General features: G+C 42.5%; 1 protein-coding gene across 1 annotated transcript in view; it reads right to left on the bottom strand.

Annotated features, from left to right (window-relative positions):
* The window catches only part of LOC128451115 (ryanodine receptor 3), a 114,877-nt gene that overhangs the window by 55,187 nt on the left and 40,098 nt on the right, over window positions 1–19,592 (bottom strand). Inside the window, exons 10-25 of the mRNA XM_053434887.1 lie at window positions 18,647–18,807; window positions 17,851–18,020; window positions 17,341–17,462; window positions 17,013–17,019; window positions 16,354–16,509; window positions 15,263–15,398; window positions 13,636–13,731; window positions 13,230–13,348; window positions 11,340–11,473; window positions 9,932–10,173; window positions 9,402–9,594; window positions 6,417–6,633; window positions 5,868–5,972; window positions 3,038–3,141; window positions 2,044–2,127; window positions 1,489–1,648 (exon numbers count right to left, since the gene is read on the bottom strand). Coding sequence (XP_053290862.1) covers window positions 1,489–1,648; window positions 2,044–2,127; window positions 3,038–3,141; window positions 5,868–5,972; window positions 6,417–6,633; window positions 9,402–9,594; window positions 9,932–10,173; window positions 11,340–11,473; window positions 13,230–13,348; window positions 13,636–13,731; window positions 15,263–15,398; window positions 16,354–16,509; window positions 17,013–17,019; window positions 17,341–17,462; window positions 17,851–18,020; window positions 18,647–18,807 — 2,206 coding nt within the window. The remainder of the gene's footprint in view (window positions 1–1,488; window positions 1,649–2,043; window positions 2,128–3,037; window positions 3,142–5,867; window positions 5,973–6,416; window positions 6,634–9,401; window positions 9,595–9,931; window positions 10,174–11,339; window positions 11,474–13,229; window positions 13,349–13,635; window positions 13,732–15,262; window positions 15,399–16,353; window positions 16,510–17,012; window positions 17,020–17,340; window positions 17,463–17,850; window positions 18,021–18,646; window positions 18,808–19,592) is intronic.

Genomic DNA, 19,592 nt, shown 5'->3' with positions numbered 1-19,592 from the left:
TCAGTTATACAACTGTTATGTTTGCCATGACTGTGCTGTCAGTCCCACTAATTAAGAAGTTCAGTGGCCATTTATTGCTATTGGGCTATCGCTACCCATCACTTTGCTCTGTTTCCTGAGCCTATGTCCATTTCAGAGCACTCCCACTGGGGGCCAAGGTGAAAGCATGGAAGTAACACGCTAATACAAGTAGCAGTTAATTTAAAATCCCAGCAGGCTGTTAATTGCTCTGTAATAGCATTAACATTAGTAATAGACTTCAGCGGAAACAAAGGGACATAATTCTAAAGCTCTGGTCAGTTTTGTCAGTTGGTTCTTGTCAATGATGAGCCTTGATCTCCAAACTGTACAGAGGTCACGAAACATACATTAGCTTTCCAGTGTTTAAACTCTTTTTCGATAATATATGTCAATCACTTTACTCTTTAAGCTCTTGTTTAAGTGGACCAACATTCAAATAAATTGTTCTGCATTCAAAGTATTCTTATTTTATTCTTATTCTATTACTATATATTACAATATAAATACAAGCAAACATTTTATTGTATTGTTACGATCTGATCTTATTCTAAACTATCTACTTTTTGCTAACGTCCCTGTTTTAGTTTTCCAATTTTAAAAGTTTTGACAAATAAACATATTGAACATAATGTAATAGAAAGACAATGTTTACCCACATTATTTAAAAAAAAAGGCAAAATGGATGAGCCTTAACTGACCTAACATTGAGAAAGTGGTTTTAAGTTGCTTTAAAAAAAACTTTATCTATGCAGTAAATTAAGGATACAAAGTGTGACCGTATTCTTTGCCAATAAAACTACAGAAGCGCTGCAGAAATAGTTTCATAAACTTCTTCAGCTTTTCAATATTATTTATATTGAATTGAAAGGCATCATTTTAATGGGGATGAGCAGCAGGAGATTTCAGGGAAATGTGTTATATCCATTTTTAGTGGCTTCATTAGCAGCCAACATACACCACAATATATGTTCTACACAATATGTTCTGTGGGTTGTTGCCTTTTAGTATGTTGCTGTGTATTGAATCATGTCGTATAACTAGGAAACAATCTGTCTGACACTGGTAAGGTAGATGTGTGGGAGGTAATTTAAAGAAACTGAATATACTGAAAAGACATTAAAAGGCTGGAGAAAGCAGAAGGTAAAAAATATATCTGTTTTCTTTTCTTATCATATACAAAATATACCATTGCTGTAACAAGGTCGATTTTTAATCACAAATTTTAAAGTATTTTACAGGACGGTTAACTGTTGTTGTGTATAATGCTAAATGCATGTATCAGTTTCCCTTGTATTTATTGCTGCAAATGGCACTGCTGCTATGATGCAAGATTCATTTCAGATGTGACAATAAAGTGTTATCAATCAATCAATAAGTCAATCCTCAATTGTACTTTAAAGTAAAGTTTAAAGCTCAGAAAAAAAAAAAATCAAGAAAATAATAGTTTTCATGGACACACCAGCGTACCTGCTGAATTCCGTACGTCCATCCCTGTTTGATCCGGTCCTTGGCCCACACATTGTGCGCGTTCTCTGCCAGTTTGTCCACCAGCAGCTCCTGACCTGGAGTCAGTTTGATGTCTGACAGGTCCAGAGGAGATGGCTTATAACCATTGGACATCATATAGCTACAGGAAGATAAGGATCAGGAAAAGAAAGTATATTTACATATCAACACAGTAGTGCACCAGGACTATACCCACGGTTATAGCCTGATATAATTCTTTACACCAGCACAATTGTTCATACGTTTTCCTTCTTTCTTCTCATACTACTTGACATTTTGATGATCTTTGGCTGGGTTCACACACCTTTTGATTCCCTATACATATTTCCTCTATAGCCTGGTGTATTATATGTTTATAATGACAGTTAAAATAAAAATCTCTTTTCTCAGCTACCGTCATCCTTTTTAGTACAATCATAGTTTCAGCTTTCTGACAAACAGTCTGAAGTGTGTAATGTTTATATGAATTCTTACTCGGATGAAATGTAAAGAGTAAATATGAGCGTGCACTCTTACTTCTTAGGGAGTTTTAGCTTCTTGAGCGAGTCCTCAGCATTTGGATTCACCTGAACTACGCGACAGCCCAATGCCAGCAGGGTCCTGTGGGGACGTACAGTACAGAATGTGCTTAATCCGCATCACTTTGGATTCTACCGTGCATGTAGATCCGATAGAGAAGTTGGGAGTGTTCAAAAGGGGTTAAACAGTGCGTGTCCTCATTTGTCAGGAGGAAAAAGGCCACAGAACACCCAGAGGAATGCAGTGGGTGTGAAGTGCTCTTGACAAATTCTCGTCACACCTTGCGAGAGGACAAAGTGGCAGTAAAAAGGAGTTTGATGTCACTCGGAAAAACCATCAGTGTCGCGCACGTGTCCTTCCGCCACGACAAATCAAGATTAATCACAGCAAAAACCTCAGCGTTGTCCTTTATCATTTAAAGATAATTTATGTAAAGCACCATTAATAGGTCTCACTGGGACCACATGTTGTGTCGGGCACAGACATGTGGAGAAGCATCGCACACTCTGAGGAGCATTTGTTTTCTGGTAGAACAATGAAAATGCAAATCCAACAATTAACCTCTGTGTTCCACACATACAGAGTATATTAGAGGCTGGGGTTTAATGCCACACTGAAATTAGATAAGCTTTTTAATTTATTGCAATAGTGCTGCATTAAACAAACAGTGGTTTCACATAACAAGGCCCACTGTTCACTGTCAGCTAAATAAAATATTAAAGTAAAAATCGCTGCCACACACAGCATAAGGACAATGAAATCGTAAAATAAATATTTATTTCTGTTGTTATTAACTTTTTTTTTTTTTTCCCGTATTACTTAATTAATTTCCTTTTTTATTTATTTATTTATTTCTGTATTTATTTTATACATTTATTTATTTATACTTAAGTCATGTATGGTCCTCCATATCCCACACCCGCTTCATTCTCCTCTTCAAACACAAAAACAATGTATCGTGGAGAAAGTCCATCCGTTACGCTCAACATACTTCAACGTTTCTGTCGACATCTGCAAATTGTAGTTCTTTTCCGTTTCTGGCAGCTTGGAGAAATCCACCAGGCACGGATGCTGCCGCTTATTATCATCTCTTATCTGTCAGGAAAAATAACAGTCAGAGAAATAATACATAGTTCAACTTTTCTCCATAGCCTTGGATGTCGCTCTCCAGTAGCTCCATACACGTCACATGGGAAAGTTCAACAAATATATGCAATCGACAGCCTTGTAAATTAATGTTATTGTGGACTAACAAGGGAATGGCAATGCGGTCTACGGAGAGAGGGGGCTACTGGCTGCGGTGATAAGACATTCTACTCTAGTGAACATGTTATGGAAGAGGTACAAGGGAGCATGTTTTCTTGGAGGATATAGAAAGGTGCACAACTAGAATACTAAGTGGAAGGTGTAGCTTCTCTCTCTCGAGGCTGCACTTTATGCCAAATAATCCCCTGGCAATGCTGCGCCGAGGAGGCGGCATGGCAATGGGGGATGTTTCCCAAGAAAACATGCAGGGCTGTGTACAGATATGCAGCTCTGTGTGTGTCTGTGTGTGTGTGTGTATGTGTGTGTGTCCAATAAACACCAGCCAGCTCTTTTGTAAAATAGTACAAGAACTCTACGGGAAATCTCTTCTCCTGCAGTTCCTCTGCGTTATATTTTGGTTAGAGTTATATTTGTGGAACAAACAACATAAAAAATGTATTTACATATAACGTGGACTAATTACACATACTTTTTTTTATTCCCTCTGCTGCAGGAGAGCTAGTGTGAATGCTGCAGTGATTAAGCTCAATGAATGACAGCTAGAGAGCACAGAAACAGCTGCCGTGGATCCACATACATTACATTAAACACTAAAAGCACTTTTACTAACTCTTGACAAGTTTTACCTGTAGTTGACACCTTGTTAGTGCTTTGACCTCCTCAGATTAAGTAATAAAACGTCTTGATGGTAAAAGATTCCAATATATTATGGGGATCTTATATCTTTATGCTACATTAGATTCTGCTGATACACTGGAAACATACCCGTTCAAGAGCTGGTGGTGTTAATAATAGAGGGAAGATGTGTTGTATTATAGACGTAAGAGCTGTGTTCACTATTGTTGTTTGTGTTGTTATCTGTTCCTTTATGGGCAGAACAGGTCACTTTGGTGTTACCCTTTAGCTCATGTACAATAAACCAAGAGGCTTTTGCAGAGATAAAATGATACATTTTTCAATTTATCAATTTTTCACAAAATAAATTGCAGGTAGGTATAATATCTTTCAACTGACAAATTGAGAAATGTACTACTTAGCTTTCTTGCCAAGACCTAGATTAGAAAAGGGAACAATTGTCTTAGTTTAGTGAGACTAGCGGGAAAAACAGACTTGGCTCTGTCGAAAGTACAAAAAAAAAACAGAAACACATCTGAAGCTCGCTAATTAACACACTGTATGTGGTATATTTATAAATCTGTACACACACTGACACCAACTGTAGTATTGGCTTCATGGAGTCTTTACTTGGTGTACTATTAGACTGTATATATGAACTATATATATATATGTCCCCACTTCATCACACTATCCAGAAATGAAGCCAACATTTCTGGGATATGAACGCTGCCTTCTTGGCATTGGGAGCCAGAGTCTGCGCAGCAGCAGCTCGGGGATGGAGTCGCTGTAGCAACGTCCCATTAGAATACAAACTCAACCAATTACTAGTCAGTCTCAGTTGTCAACCATGACGCATCCCCTCATTTATATAGCATTAAATGACTCATTAAAACCAAACCTACTGCGAAAATTACAAATTACATGTGAAAGTACATCAGTGGGATACAAATTACCGACAACAACGGAAACCATCTTTGAAGGATCTAATTGGAGTCTACTGTATTTGGGTCAATGCCATATTCACTTACAAGGAGTAGGCAGGGTTTATGACCTATACTGCAGCCAGCCACCAGGTGGCGATCAAGACAAAAAAGGCATCACTTTTGGGGAGCCATCACTTCGTCCATTGTTTTTATAGCGTCTTTTTATATACAGTCCATCGTTCTGTTCCATTTGGTTTTGTACGGTTTAAACAATCGATCAGCAGTGTGTTAATGAGTTTGCTTTAGAGCCGCTGGTGGGGAGATTTTCTTATAACTGGACAATCATCTTTTTCCATAAGGCGTCAACAGAAAAGTTAGTAAATGAGAGTTAAATGTTTGTTTTTTTTATAACATTTAAACACACGCTTGAATCATGATGGTGGTTGTATTTATATCTGGATTACGTACTTTAAGTGTCTATACAGAATCTATTAGATAATCCGTTGTCTTCTTTTAACATAGGAAAAAATAAATGCAGACAATGAATATACAGTTTTGCCTCTTGGTTTATTGCTGGGCTGAAATTGCCAAAACATCCTGTTCTGCCCTATGGGTGAAACACTTTTTGGCAATTCATGACTTACTGTATACTAAGACACCAACACAATGACTCTGCTACCTACGAACAAACTTGTGATGAAGCATCTAAATGAGAGGTTATTATGATCCAACATGGAAAATGAGTGTTCTTTCCACTTACCCTCTTTTTGGAGTGAACCGCAAATTATAAAAGAGAAAGCAAGATGACGTACAGGCTTTTTGTGATGGTTAAGTTCTGACACCTCTAACGAATAATGCATTTCAAGCTAACTTAAATAGGTTTAGCAAATGTGTAATTTTGATGATTATCCCTTCACAAACATGGCAAAATGTAGGGATTGTGCTTTTTATATTTTCGATCCAGAGTTGTAACGAGAATTGAACGAGTAAAGGAACATGCTGCATATTTCTCACCTTGCCGTATGACCAGCCGATCTCGATCTTATTCATGCCCCACAGCTCATGAATGTTCTCAGCCAGTTTGTCCCGAACCTTCTCCAAGTGAGGCGGCATCACGATCTGAGGGAACGAGTTAGGTATGATTCTGGATGTAAAAGCCAATTCCTAAATATTAAACAATATATATTTTACAATTGTTCAAATTTTAAGGATGTCATTTACAAATAAATCTAATCTAATATAAAGCATTTAGAAAAATATGTGATTGTTGCACATATTTCATGCAATGTACATCATACAAGTTCGTTTGAATATCATGATGGAAAAATCAATACAATTAGAAAGCAGTCGAAATGGCCTGACAGTCACACCACATGATTTAGACACTTAAAATAACAGAAAATATACGATAAATAATGGTATGTATATATATATATATATATATATATATATATATGAGAGAGGAACCATATATATTATATATTGTTAGGTATTTAAACCCTTTTTTGAATGAAAATTGCAGTCGGACAGATAAAGTAGGTGTCACGTCATTGTCCCAGGTACCTGGCTGGTTTCCACGGGGGTGGGGATGAAGGAGGCCTGTGACATGAACTGGGTGGTGCCCAGCAGATCTCGGACTCCGTCCGCATCCCTCTTGTACTCTTTCACCGGCTCCACCTTCATCTTCTCTTTGGGCAGCAGAGCCTCGTAACACGGAGCGTAACTCGACGGAGGCAGGAACTTAAAGTCGCCGTGTCGACCACCCAACAGAAAACGGACCCTGAGACGATAAAATATTGGTCGTACGTTCAAATCAATTTTACACATAAAAAATGCTGGGGGGAAAAAATTATAATTTATGGGAGAAAAAACAGTGAGTGCAAATCTGAATGATATATTTAATTATAAGTGTTAATCAGACAGCTGCTAACGAAAGAAGGATAAGAAAACCAACCTCGCAGCTAAACATTGCTACTCTTCCTCCTCTAAATCCACTTCAATCAGTTCCAGCCTCTAATGGAAACAAGTTTAGCTCTGAGACTGCAAAAAAAAAAAACCTTGTCTGAGGCCGTCACTGTGAAGAGACTCTCCTGAGGCTGCTCAAAATAGCTGCTCGAGTAGTAGTGGTGACGCAGCCTGGACCGTTCTGACTGCAGCCCTCAATTATTGAGTAGTAAAGGTGTGAGTGGCTGTCATCTGCTGGCATGTGTATTTCCGCAGAGATGTTCACCCTGTTCACTGGGTCAGTTCCGAGTACGAGCTCAGAGTGGTAATAAGATAGCACTGTCCATACCGTCCTTAGTGCTGAAGAGCCGAGAGGGAAATGCAGTCATTGAATTCAATTATGTTTGGTTATTAGTGCTTTAATATGAAGGACCATATTTTATGACCTGTGGATCGAATTAAAGAGAAGATACAGAAAGAATCCTTTTCTAAAAGACTGTGATTATTTTAATACTAATAATAAAGATCTTAGCTTTATTTTAATGGATTTCTAGCCTTTGTAGAGATTTACAAAACATGAAATGTGTGTGGTACTTGTGTATGTTTTCCTTTTTTATCATTAATTAATGAATTGATAATCTAGCCTTTATACATTAGTAGATAGTTTATCTATCTAATAATTCCAGAAATCTGTCTATTAGTTACTGTGACATATCTTGAGAACAGTTCAACTTATCGGCTTCACCCTCGGTGTGTGCACTGTTACTGGCCAACGGAAGAGCAGTTAAGAATTTGGTGCAATGTGCACGTTCACAACAACGGCCATGACAACTGATTCTCCAAATGGAGGTCCTGCGTGCTGAGTCGAGCTTCCTCAAACAGGGGAACAGCTCTTTGTGCAGCAGCAGCAGCAGCAGTAGCAGGGTTCTGCAGACTGAGTCCTGCAGCAGGTCTTTACTTCACCTCGGCTCAATTACTGGAGGATCACTTTTACAGTTCCGGAGAGAAAGCTGCTGCGTGCATTACCACAGGGCAAGAAAACAGCCCATACAAAACAGAATGGGAACTGAACTACCGTTGTGTAATCGAGCTGTAAAAATGTCATTTTATAGTTTTGTTTACTTCCACCACTATATTAGTTTGGACTGGTGCAGAATTAGATTCAATGTTATCATAATAATAATCCCTCCTAGTCATAACTTAAATCTGTGTCGAGAGCAGCATCAAAAGTGTGATGCGAACCTTGACAGAGTAAAGTTGGATGAGTTACTGTAGTAATGTTTGAATATAATTGAAATGATATTACCCAAATGTAGTTTATGGTTGGAGATTGCATGATTTAATAACTTTGTTCTACATTAATTTTCTTGACATGTGACTGGTGTGATTTGGTGACTGTATTAAAGGGGAGTATGGTTGTCTGGCTATGGGAAGCGGATTTTGGAAAAAACTAAGTAGGAGGAAATGGGGAAGAGCAGAAAAGCAGAGCAGATTGACGCAAGCACCATCCTTCACCTCTGGACTCCGGTGTCTGAGTAAAACACTGTAGAATAAAGTTTAAACTCTTTAAGTCATATATCCTGCAGAAGAACAAGGAGGCTATTAGACGTGACAGTTTGTAGGAGAGAAGAAGTGAAAGAGAGAAAAAGAACGCACAGCTGTAATTCTTTTTTTTTCCCCTAAAAAAAGAAAACAAAGGCCAAACAGAGAAAGACGGTAAACTAACAGTATCTTGTAGGGAAAATAAATTAATCTTCTTTTCGTCCTGCATTTACTTTACACGACCAGATTAAAATCACACTGGTCTCTCGTGTCAAGAGTCCAAGAGTTTCAAAGATGTGAAAGCTGTTCATGCAAAGTGCTGCTTCGCTCTACAAGGTCAGAGTCAATTATGGAATCATGGGAAAACTGCTAGAGCCTGAAATTCCATTTTAAAGTCTTGTCAATCATACTATCTGCAGTCTCCATGGCAACGGAGAGGAATATGAGGCCAGCCTGTTTCACCTGGGTCCGACTTCAAGGCCAAAGCAAACCGGTGGATTATCAGCATTTCAATGCAGTGCTGCTGGGAATTTGTTAATTTATTCTTTTCCTTTTGACGATTTCCTGTTTGTCTCTTGCATCTCTCTGTGATTACAGTATGTGTGCGGCTCATTCAGCATCAACTTCTGCTCGTCTCAAGCTGTTTTCAGTCTTGAACTCTGGAGAATGTCTGCACAATATAGGCCAGCAACAGCCACACAGCGGGGGATTCTCCGGTCAGATGCGTTCACCACAACACAGAAATCTCCAGTATCCTTTTTTATATATTTTTCTAGTTTTGGGTTTGTCAAAATGTTAAATAAAAAACGTTCCCACTCGCTTGCTGTGAATCCTCTGGACAATCCCCTGCTATATTCTCACATTGTCTCACTCGGACATTACCCAGAGTTTTGACTAGGGGGCTGCCTGGAGAAAACTCTGCAGAATTTCTGCAGCAACTGAGTTGGACACTTGCAATCTCACATTCAGCCCCTAGGGATAATTCCAGGAGGTTAGCCGGGGTTCAGAGCATGTCCGAGGGCAGCTTCAGTCAGCACATTGGAGAAACAAACAAATACTCACTTGACCCCTGCAGAGAAGCTGACGACGGGGAAGAAGAGGCCGTCTGTGTTGAAGTTCTCAAACATGCCCTGGACGGGCTGTCCATTGATTCTGAACGAGATGCTGGGTGCTCCCAGGTCCAGGCAACAGCTCACCACATCCTCTGAGGTCAGGATGTGCTGGTTCAGGGACGCAACCGCCCGCGGGATACGACCTGTCCACGGTTGACATAAACACAAACGGCTATGTGAAATATGACCCAGTGAGTGATGCTGGCACAGATCACGCCTCTCTTTCTCACTCACACACAGACATACACACAGGACACATATTTGTACACACAGTTGAACACACTCTGGGCACGGAAGTGGTCCCTGCAGGGTACTGATTCTGTCTAGACACATCCTGGCTATAGCCCAGACTTACCACTCTCATCTTTAATACATTAGCTTATTATGATTTCAGCCACACTTACACACATACAGACACACGCACACACACACACACACATGCACATGCACACACATTGAAATTCTCCTCCTCACACTGACCTGACCAGAGGTGGAGTCCGTCAAACCCAAATGAGTAGAGGTCATCTCCCACTCCGTTGCCCCCCCAGCCCTCTCCTCCTCCGGGGTAGGGAGCATATCCTTTAGTGTTGGCCCAGCCCACTCTCAGGTGGGAGGGCTCGCTGGTCACAAAGTGGTCCACCTGGTCGATCATCAGCTCATAGTACCACTTCTTATACTGTGCGGAGCCCTCGCTCACCCCCAGGAAGATGTTTGGCCTCATACTGGCAATGAAGTGGAACAGAATCAAAATCATTAGATATCCCTCAGAGCAATAAAAAGACACTCTGAGATATTCTGCGATTCATTTGTAATATGTGATCTTTTTTTCTCAAACCTAATGAAAGAGCTTGCCCTGAGGATAAGATCATTCAATTTACGGCTAATGCATTTTGGTTCAGGAAGTTCCTAAAAAAAGTGTGGCTGCCTTGAAACAGGGCAGAGCAAAGTAGATGGCTCCATTAGAGTCAAGAAAACAATTTAATGAGATTTGAGATAAAGTCTGAGTTAAATTCATCTCACCAGCACAAAACCGCTTCTTCTCATTGTACAGAGATTACAGGTGGATGTATAATGGAGGCGGTGTGGCCAAGGGGGTAGAGTGGGCGGCCTCCTACATGAAGGTTGCCGGTTCAATCCCCACTCTTCCCCATGTGCATGCCAAAGTGTCCTTGGCAAGATACCGAACCCCTAAATGACCGCTTTAAACAAAAGCGTCAGCTAAATGACATGTAATGTAATAATAATGGGATGTGAGATTCAAAGGCCCAGTGCAGCCTCAGTACATATCGGGCTTCATTGTACAAACCATCATGTCATGGTTGAGCGTACTTTCATACCCACAATCCAATTTGCAGAGCATGTTGTTCAACGTACAGGGTGCATGTCTTTACGTCGTACACTCAATTACACGGTCCAAAGGCTGGAGAGATGAATGTACACTCATGGTGCTGTGCAGTTGTTTGTAAATTCAAACTTAGCCTGTAGCTCTAATGTGAGTGATTCACAGATGACTAACTCAAAAGATTTGTTTGACAAAAATAACGTGAGGCTAAATAAGCAATAACTTTAGCCTAGGTAGCGTATTCAGACACTGCCTGTTAATTCTGAACGTGATAAGCTTGTGTTTCAGAGTAAGTGGTATTTACAAGTATACAGCAACATGTAAAATACATTTAATGTAAAGCTATATCTTTAAACATCTTAGCCTTACGTCAATGCACAGTAAGAACTCGTCTTATACACCAATCACAGACTGCTCCTTTAATGACATGCTGTTTCTATAAATGACTTACTACTTCTTATCTTTAACAATCGCTTCTTTTCCCCAAGTTTAATTTTAAAATGGCAATGAATCAAACTATCAGAGGAGTGAAAAGTTCTTTCTAACCTCTGGACGTCGTTGACCAGCTGGGTTTGCAGCAGCAGATCTCTCTTGGGCAGCAAGTGATCACAGATGAGATTCTGATTGGTTCGCACAGCCACGCCGTTACACACACACAGCGAGCACAGCACGTCCAGAATCTAAAAAACAAAGGTGGCGGCAACAGGTTAAAAAAATAATCAACAATATATCGAGAGGAAGAACTCAACACCTCCCTCCTAATAACACGATCAACACACTGACCTGATTTACCCCACTGAACCCTGGAATTGAATCAATGCCTTTTCAGAAATGATTAATGATCTTTGCCCCTCATCACTGTCCAGGTTGCTGCTGTAGGGACAGCCTCTTTACATGCAACCACTGCATAATTACTCTCAGATGCTTGTTGGGGGCGAAAAACATGTCCAATAATATCCCTTTCATGTTGGGGCTAACAAAGCTATAGAAATAAATGGGCCGGGAAGCTCAGCCAAGGGTGACAGGGCCAGGGCACCTTCTCTTTATCATGGGCCCTTTGCTCCTGGTTCCATGGCAAAATGATACGTTTAAGCTGATTTATGACCCAGGCTAGCTGACTGTCTGCTCCTGATCTCATTTCACTGTTAAGCGTATTGATTCATGATTGTGACGCACAGCAACAAGAACCCCGAGGAAGCTTCTGTCAAGGGTGCGGGTTTGTGTGCTGGTGGAAGGTATAAGCACAATGAATTGGTAGATAAAGAGAAGAAGAAGTGACAAAGAGGCCCGAGGGGATGGCCGTGCATTCGGTGAATGAGCCTAATGAGGAAAGAAGTGCAGATGATGAGACACAACGTAAACAGGCTGAAAAGCATTTTCAGGGGTTGTTGTGTAATTTCACTGCTAGGCTGAAAATTTCTGACAATATCCTAATTATTTCTGACATTTCAATATACATTGACGTTAGAGGAAGTACACGTATTTGCCTCTTTGCTGTAGTTAGATGAGATGATTGACACCACACTCACCTTCAGGTAATACTGAAGTTATAATTTGCCAGCAGTAGCTTAGCATAAAACTGGAGACAAAGGGAAACAGCTTGGCTCTGTCAAAGTTAGCACCTCGATAGCTCACTAATGAACACTTTCTAAGTAATTTGTTAAATCAGCGGACAAAACAAGCTGTTGGTTATATAGCGTAATATTTCTGGGCTAAATCAGTGTTCTTGATCAACGGCAGAGACGGAGACAGAGACAGACGTATGGATGTTCTACGTCTCTTCACACAAAAGCACATTTCCCATAGATTGAATATAAAGATGGACGACACAACGGCCGAAGTGTCTTGATCCCCACCTGGTGGCTGGCTTAGCTTATCCTTTTAGGTAGCTCTTATCACACTGATGTAAGGTTCAAGTGCGATTTCCCCCCCCCCCCCGGTAATTTGGTTTGAATTGTTATTTGACACTATAAAAACAGAGTGAGTGTATTGAGTTGAGTGAGAGTATTGGCAGGACCTTCTACCATGCCTCTATTACCTAATCACTACAAAGGAGGCTGGCTCCGAATTTGCAAGGTGGCAACGTTCGTATCCAGGATATTTTGGCCTCAGTTCAGGACAGCGAGAGCAGGTGGAGACCCGTCGTCCATCTTCTAGTCGATGGTATTTCCAGAGGTGTCGAAATTTCTCATGAATAAATTTGATCATTTTTTGAACTCGTTCTAATTTCCTGTTTCTACCAATTCTACTTTATTTTCAACAAGTGGATTCTTTCCACCAACGCCTTGATCTTATGCTCGCCGCTATTTACAACTTGGAATCATTGCACAACAATCTCCTTGTGGCTCAACCACATTGAGAAAAAAAGAGGTTCTGAGAGCTAATACCTCACATTAACACTCAACTGCAGCAGCAGCAGCAGCACTAGATGCTCACCTTGTGGTTGCGTCCGTGCTTGTAGAGCAGCGATATGATGGACTTGATGTGTCCTCTCTGGATGATGTTGAGGGCCTCGGGGCTCTCAATTAGAATGCAGTGCAGGACTTCCAGGATGCCTGCACAGCCGCAAATTCATCAATTAGTGGACACGCGCAGTGGGGAAAAGACACAACAGAGGACACTTGTCAAAGAGGCATCTGTGTAGATCAACAGGGAACACTGAGGGCTTATTATACATTTAAATAGCAGAGGAGCCTATATTTTCTTAAAGAAACGGTGTCATCTTTTTTACACCTTATGGGACTCAAGAGCATATTGAGAAGAGCTGTGTCGTCATCAAAGCAGCAGCTCTCATAACGCCGTCTCAGTGGAGGCTCAGTGTGTGATAGGATAGTGAGCTCACCTGAAGAAGACTCCAGTCTCTCCAGCTTGCTCACCAGCCAGTCCAAGTTGTAGGAGAACTGGGTGCAGTTGTTCCTGTTGCCTCGGATTAACGCCGCTGCAGGACAGACGGAAAGCGTGCATGACGATGAAATTGCAAAGCAAAGGTACAAACCCAGTGCCAAGAAAAGGGAGATCTTCTGCTTTTACACCTGAAGACCTTAATATTAATTTGGAAGTTGTCAAAGACAGAGAGAGTGAGGACGACACGAGCAAAGACAAGACATCAACACACACACACCTACATGTGTCCTAGGAACAAAAAGACAGGGTCACCGATCACAGACAGACACTGAAGAAAGGAGGGAGGCATCCCAAATCCACTTAGCGCTGTGCCGGAACAGGTGTGTGGAGGAGGGAGAGACGTGGGTGGAACTCTAATGTGAGCCAGGAGGTGAAATCAGTGTAAATAAGAAGGAGAAGGACACACTTGGAGGGCAGAGCGGCTTGAGCATGGCAGGCATTAAAAAGATAACCTTTGCATAAAGGCTATCTAGATTACCTCCTCAAGAATGTGGCATATCTAAAAAACATGACAGGAAGCAAATCCTGAACACTCGCAATTTTTCTGCTCACAAATGCATCTTTTCAAGTGAAGGACATGTTTGAGCCAAACATTGTGTTTATCAGATGCAAGGCAGCAGGATTTTAAACAGGGAAGGAGAGGGGAAAAAAATTGAAATGCACATCATTCCCTGTCAGGTTATTCTAGTGAGATACGTCTGTATCTGACACGGCATATGCCAGTGGTGCAAGAGGTTCAAGTGAGTTTGGAAAGGCGGAACTGATGACATCGGGCTGGAGGAGCATAAAACGCACAGCGTAAACAAAAGAGGAAACAGCACAGACAGTGATGGGAATTGGCATTCAATTGCTAAAATGCCATCTGGCCAATTGGTCACACCCAACGTTTAGTGTGTGTGTGTCTCGGTGTGTGTGTGTGTGCATGCGTGTGTGTGTGTGTGTGTGTGTGTGTGTGTGTGTGTGTGTGTGTGTGTGTGTGTGTGTGTGTGTGTGTGTGTGTGTGTGTGTGTGTGTGTGTGTGTGTGTGTGTGTGTGTGTGTGTGTGTGTGTGTGTGTGTGTGTGTGTGTGTGTGTGTGTGTGTAAGGGTGTGTGTGACTGCTAGGCTGTTGCCCTGGAAGCTCATTACATAAACTGGACTCCTCTTGTATGCAGTTGTTTTCCCCCCAACAGTGTGTATGTATTAGTGATGAGGTGTATATCTTGTGTGCACGTGTGTATTCGTGAAGCTGTTTGAATTCTGGCAACCTCGGAATTGAGTCCTCCAGGGGGAGGAGACTCTGAATACCAGGTCAGCACACTTCTTCATCACCAGTGAACCGCCGCGCTCTCAGCTGCTTTATCCTCAAACGACGACTCATGTCTTTGTGATTGATTACAGTCGGGACTTTTTTATTTTTTTGGTGTGTGAGTTTGCTTGTGTATGTACACACACTGCATGTGTGTGTGTGTGTGTGTGTGTGTGTGTGTGTGTGTGTGTGTGTGTGTGTGTGTGTGTGTGTGTGTGTGTGTGTGTGTGTGTGTGTGTGTGTGTGTGTGTGTGTGTAGTGGTGGACTCTGTCCTTACCCAGCAGCTCGTACAGCAGGTTCAGAATGTCTTTCCAGGCTACACCGGCCTCGCACCCAGCACACTCCCCGAAGTGGGCGGCACTATTGTACACGTTCAGACGGTCGATACAATTGGACACCAGAGTCAGCATGCCCTTGGAAATACACAATCATCCGCCATGAGATCCTGATTTATTCATATATAAACATGAGAAGAAAGTCATGTGGAATATTTACATCCATGGTTCAATCTTTCTCTGCATTATTAAATTAGTTGACCATCCTAGACGCAGCCCCTCGGCTCCCTCCTGTGCGGTTCGGTGGACATACCACAGCGATTTATGCCACAGAGAATTATTTATAGTGATCAGATATGCTAAATGGAGGGCGTGAAGAGACTAAATTAAAACTGCGGATGATTTATAATGTCAGAAAAAATCACGAGTCAGCTGTCTGCAGTGACAAATTGGCCTTATAAATGTAATATATGGGGGGGGTGGGACAGGGACCTGCTATTTTGGTGCATTAACATAAAAAGACAGCTACATGATGAAAGATGAATTGCTGCGATACGAATAATTATTAAAATGTTAAAACCACCATATTTTATGATGTTTGTAAAAAAGAAAAGACATTAATCCACATCCATGTATGTTGACCTGAGGAAACGGTGACACAGTGTTAAGAGTTAGGAAGAGTTTGGATAGTTGACATCGCAGGGCCCCCTTCAGCTCGGCAGCTGACACTTTGTAATTGACGAAAGCAATTTAGGTCCGAGAGGCTTAGCGGAAAGCTTCAGTGCTCCCGTGCCAGCCTCGGGAAAAACTTATAGCACCAAAACTGCTGACGCCTTCAAATGCACCGCCTCCAAATAGGATGGCATTGAAACTCGCCACAAAGAACCAATTGATTTCACATAGTTTGCCTTTCGCAACTTTGCCGCTCCTCTCGCCTCGCTCCTATTTTCGGTCGATTACTGAAATGACCTTATTCACAGCCCCTCACTCTGGGTTTTTAATATTTGTATCCCTGCAGGGCAGCTCGTGGTATCGTTGAGTGATATTTTATGGACCATTGGTTTCCTGCGCCTTCTTTGATGGAGACACTCACTTCCTGTTTGAATAGGTTCTGCCGGTTCTTGAGCGAGCGCAGCTTGATCTGCCTCTCTTCGTGCTCCAGCTCGGCGTCGGGGAGCTGGAAGTAGGTGATGAGGTCGTTGAGAGTTTGGAGCACCTCCTCTATGGGCAGGGCCACCAGTGCCCTGTTCTTCACGCCCAGACAGTCCAGGTCTCTGGGAGGGGGAGACAGACACATCAATATTAAAACCTTGATTAAACGCGTCGGCGGCTCACACTGAGGTTTCTTATCGTATGTGTTTCTCAACATACTCTTCAAATATGTTACACTTGCGGTAAATACTCTCTTATTGGGAGGCTGTGTAAACCTGAGGAGAGGCTGCGATGACTAACAATGTTTAGCCCACAGGTTCATCCAAGCTGAAATGCTGATTTCCGCTGGCCTGCTAAAAATAGCTCCTGTTGTACACGTGGGAGGGGTGCGGGGAGATGTATGTGTCACCGCCGCGGGGGGGGGGGGGGGGGGGGGGCTGACAGACTCTCACATGTTTCCGCCATGAGGGCTGGTGAGCCCGACCCACGGGACAAGCGGGGTGTTTGATAACAAATAAGAGAACGGAAATTATCCACTTACATGCTCCACGGCTCCCACCGAGACACCTCTGCAATGATTTCAATTGGGAGACTCATGACTGGCCCACTGAGTGAGCTGTCAGGGGCACTGGCACCCCACTCAGTCAGACCTCACAGAGCTCGACTCTCCGATGGGTGCGTTCCCAATCTGGAGGGATGTTGCGTCATGATTTTTGTGGACTGCGTGAGAGTCTGTGGGGCTTTGAGCTGTCTGGTTTTCAGACCTCAGCTATCATTTGATGATGAGGTGACTCCGGGGGATTCTTTGTTTTATCATCATTAGAGTGGCGCTTCTGCAGATTCCCCATTATAAAGTGGTTACAGTCGAACGTGGACTGTAATTTAGTTTAATTGGGTGATTTGTGAGCCAGCGATGAATTCATCGCACCTGATGAATCGGTTGAAGAGGAGGGTGGTGTTGCGGATGATGCGTGCGGCGCGGGACTCTTCGTGTTGACATCGCTGCAGGGTCAAGCCGTCATCCATGTGACCTTCAGAATGTAGACAGGCCTTGAGAGGGGACGACAGAGAGGAACAGAGTGTGTTAGCAGAACATATTAGGAAAAAAGGTCACCATCAACAAACACTGAGCCATAATGTCTGGAGCACAGGTGCTGACCCTACAGGCTAACTGGCTGTGTTGACATTACAGACACGATACCACCCACATTATCTCACCCACACCTCTTTAACTTCTGCCACGGTAGCCCAGGGACCAATTTTACACTTAGTCGAGGTAGAGACACACTAATAGACAGTCATCTTAACTCAATCAACTCATTACCCCGGAAATAATCAGATGCCCGCAGGTATCTCATTTATTTGTTAATTTCATTTGTTTCCGTATACGCTTTGCATTCTAAGTAGAAGACAGAACGGCGTGGGCATCTCCACTCACTCGTCTCTTGAGGGGACCCAGACGGGCCGATTTGACATCAGGTGCCTGATAGGAGAGCCAGAGTCCCGTGGCCACGTGCGTGATGAAGCAGAGCGAGTCCCCGTATTTAATCTCTGCCACCCCCATGCCCTCGATGTCCCGCTTGGGGCTCTGCTCCAGCTTCTCCTGCACAGGGGAGGGGGGAAATGAAAACGTCAAAGCTGTCAGTGTGAAACGCATGAGCACGCTGGTACAAGACAATCAGGTGCACTTAGAAAGATACAGCATGCAGATTTGACCAAATGTTAACCGCCTCTGCTGTTTAGGACTGTACAACACAATAGGACGGCATGTGTTCGGCTATTAGAATAAATGCAACCTGTAGTCCACATGAGTCCAATGATAAATGACTTCACTTACATGCTACAATGCATATGCTTTAAATTCACATTGGAGGGGTCACTAATTGCCTCACAATCTCTGGCCTTATCTAAGAACTCCCTTACACAGACTACAGCTCAACGGTCACTTCAACTCCGCGAGATCAGCTAAATTAACCTCTATGGCATCGCTGTCGGTGGTCCAATGATTCTTGTGATTTTCATTGTCCTTGAGAAAAAAAAAGAAGGTGAAGATTTTCCAGTCTGACAATAGTGGGCGGCCCATTTGTGCAGGGCGAGAGGAGATCCTTTGTAACGCCTTCTCAGTGGCATCTAATGATGGAGGTGTGAGGTCACCTTGAGGAACAGCGAGGAGTCAAGGGCATACAGTGCGTCTCTGTGTGTTTGTGCCTCTGTGTCTGTGTGTGTGTGTGCGCTTGCCTTTGAGGCTCTGAAGCAGAAGGTTGTGGAGACGGTGTCAGACTTCTCCCGGTCCTGCAGCACCAACCCCCTGTCGTCAGTCAGCGCCAGGTAGTGGCCGGTGGTCAGGTGCCGCAGCCGGTAAGGCTGGCCCCAGCGGATGTGGCTCCCGCTCCAGCTGTTCAAGGTCACAGACATGTTAATATGAAGCACACATGCAGACATACCAATGCTAGTGCTGATTAGTTGATCTAAACATCTATACAAGCAGTTATTTATCTGTCGTGCCATGTGGTAGAATAATTAGTAAACTGGGATGGCATTCAAAGGCACTCGGAGCTCATGCAGCCGCCAAGACCCAACAGTCCCCTTAAATTCAATCAAGCTGCACCAAATTTGACACACTCATGGTTACCAGTTCCCTTAATGTGCTAAAAAAAATATTTACCAAGATCTATCAATTATTTCCTTGAAACATGGTGAAAAACTGAAAAGAATTATCCTGGATCTGCCCCCTGATATGGATTTGCATCAAAATTGTATTGGTTGTTCCCTATCGCATACCGCATCCTTCCACCAAGTTTCGTTTTGTTAGTTTTGTTTTTGTGTAATCATGTTCACAAACCAACAAACACATGGACGGGGTGAAAACATAACCTCCTTGGCTGAGGTTATAGCTGAATCTCTAATGAGATAATTTCTCTTTAAAACAACAATGTCAAAAAACATGGAAAAGATGACATATTTTCAAATTAGTGAAATGGATAAAAGGAAAGGCTGCATCCGTGTGAGCCTTTAAAAATGCCAAGATAAAAAAACATGGAAATAGATGGAGAGAGAAAAAGAGAGTGGGGAGACGGAGAGGGCACAGTGCAGCATTAAATCAAAGGTGGGGTAGAGGGAGAAAGGACAAAGGGCTGTAGAGAGAAAAAAAATTGAAAGTGAAGACGGCAGACAGAGACC

The sequence above is a fragment of the Pleuronectes platessa genome, chromosome 11 (genome assembly GCF_947347685.1).
Source record: "Pleuronectes platessa chromosome 11, fPlePla1.1, whole genome shotgun sequence".
Taxonomy (NCBI): domain Eukaryota; kingdom Metazoa; phylum Chordata; class Actinopteri; order Pleuronectiformes; family Pleuronectidae; genus Pleuronectes; species Pleuronectes platessa.
This window is presented reverse-complemented; position numbering and strand designations above follow the sequence as displayed.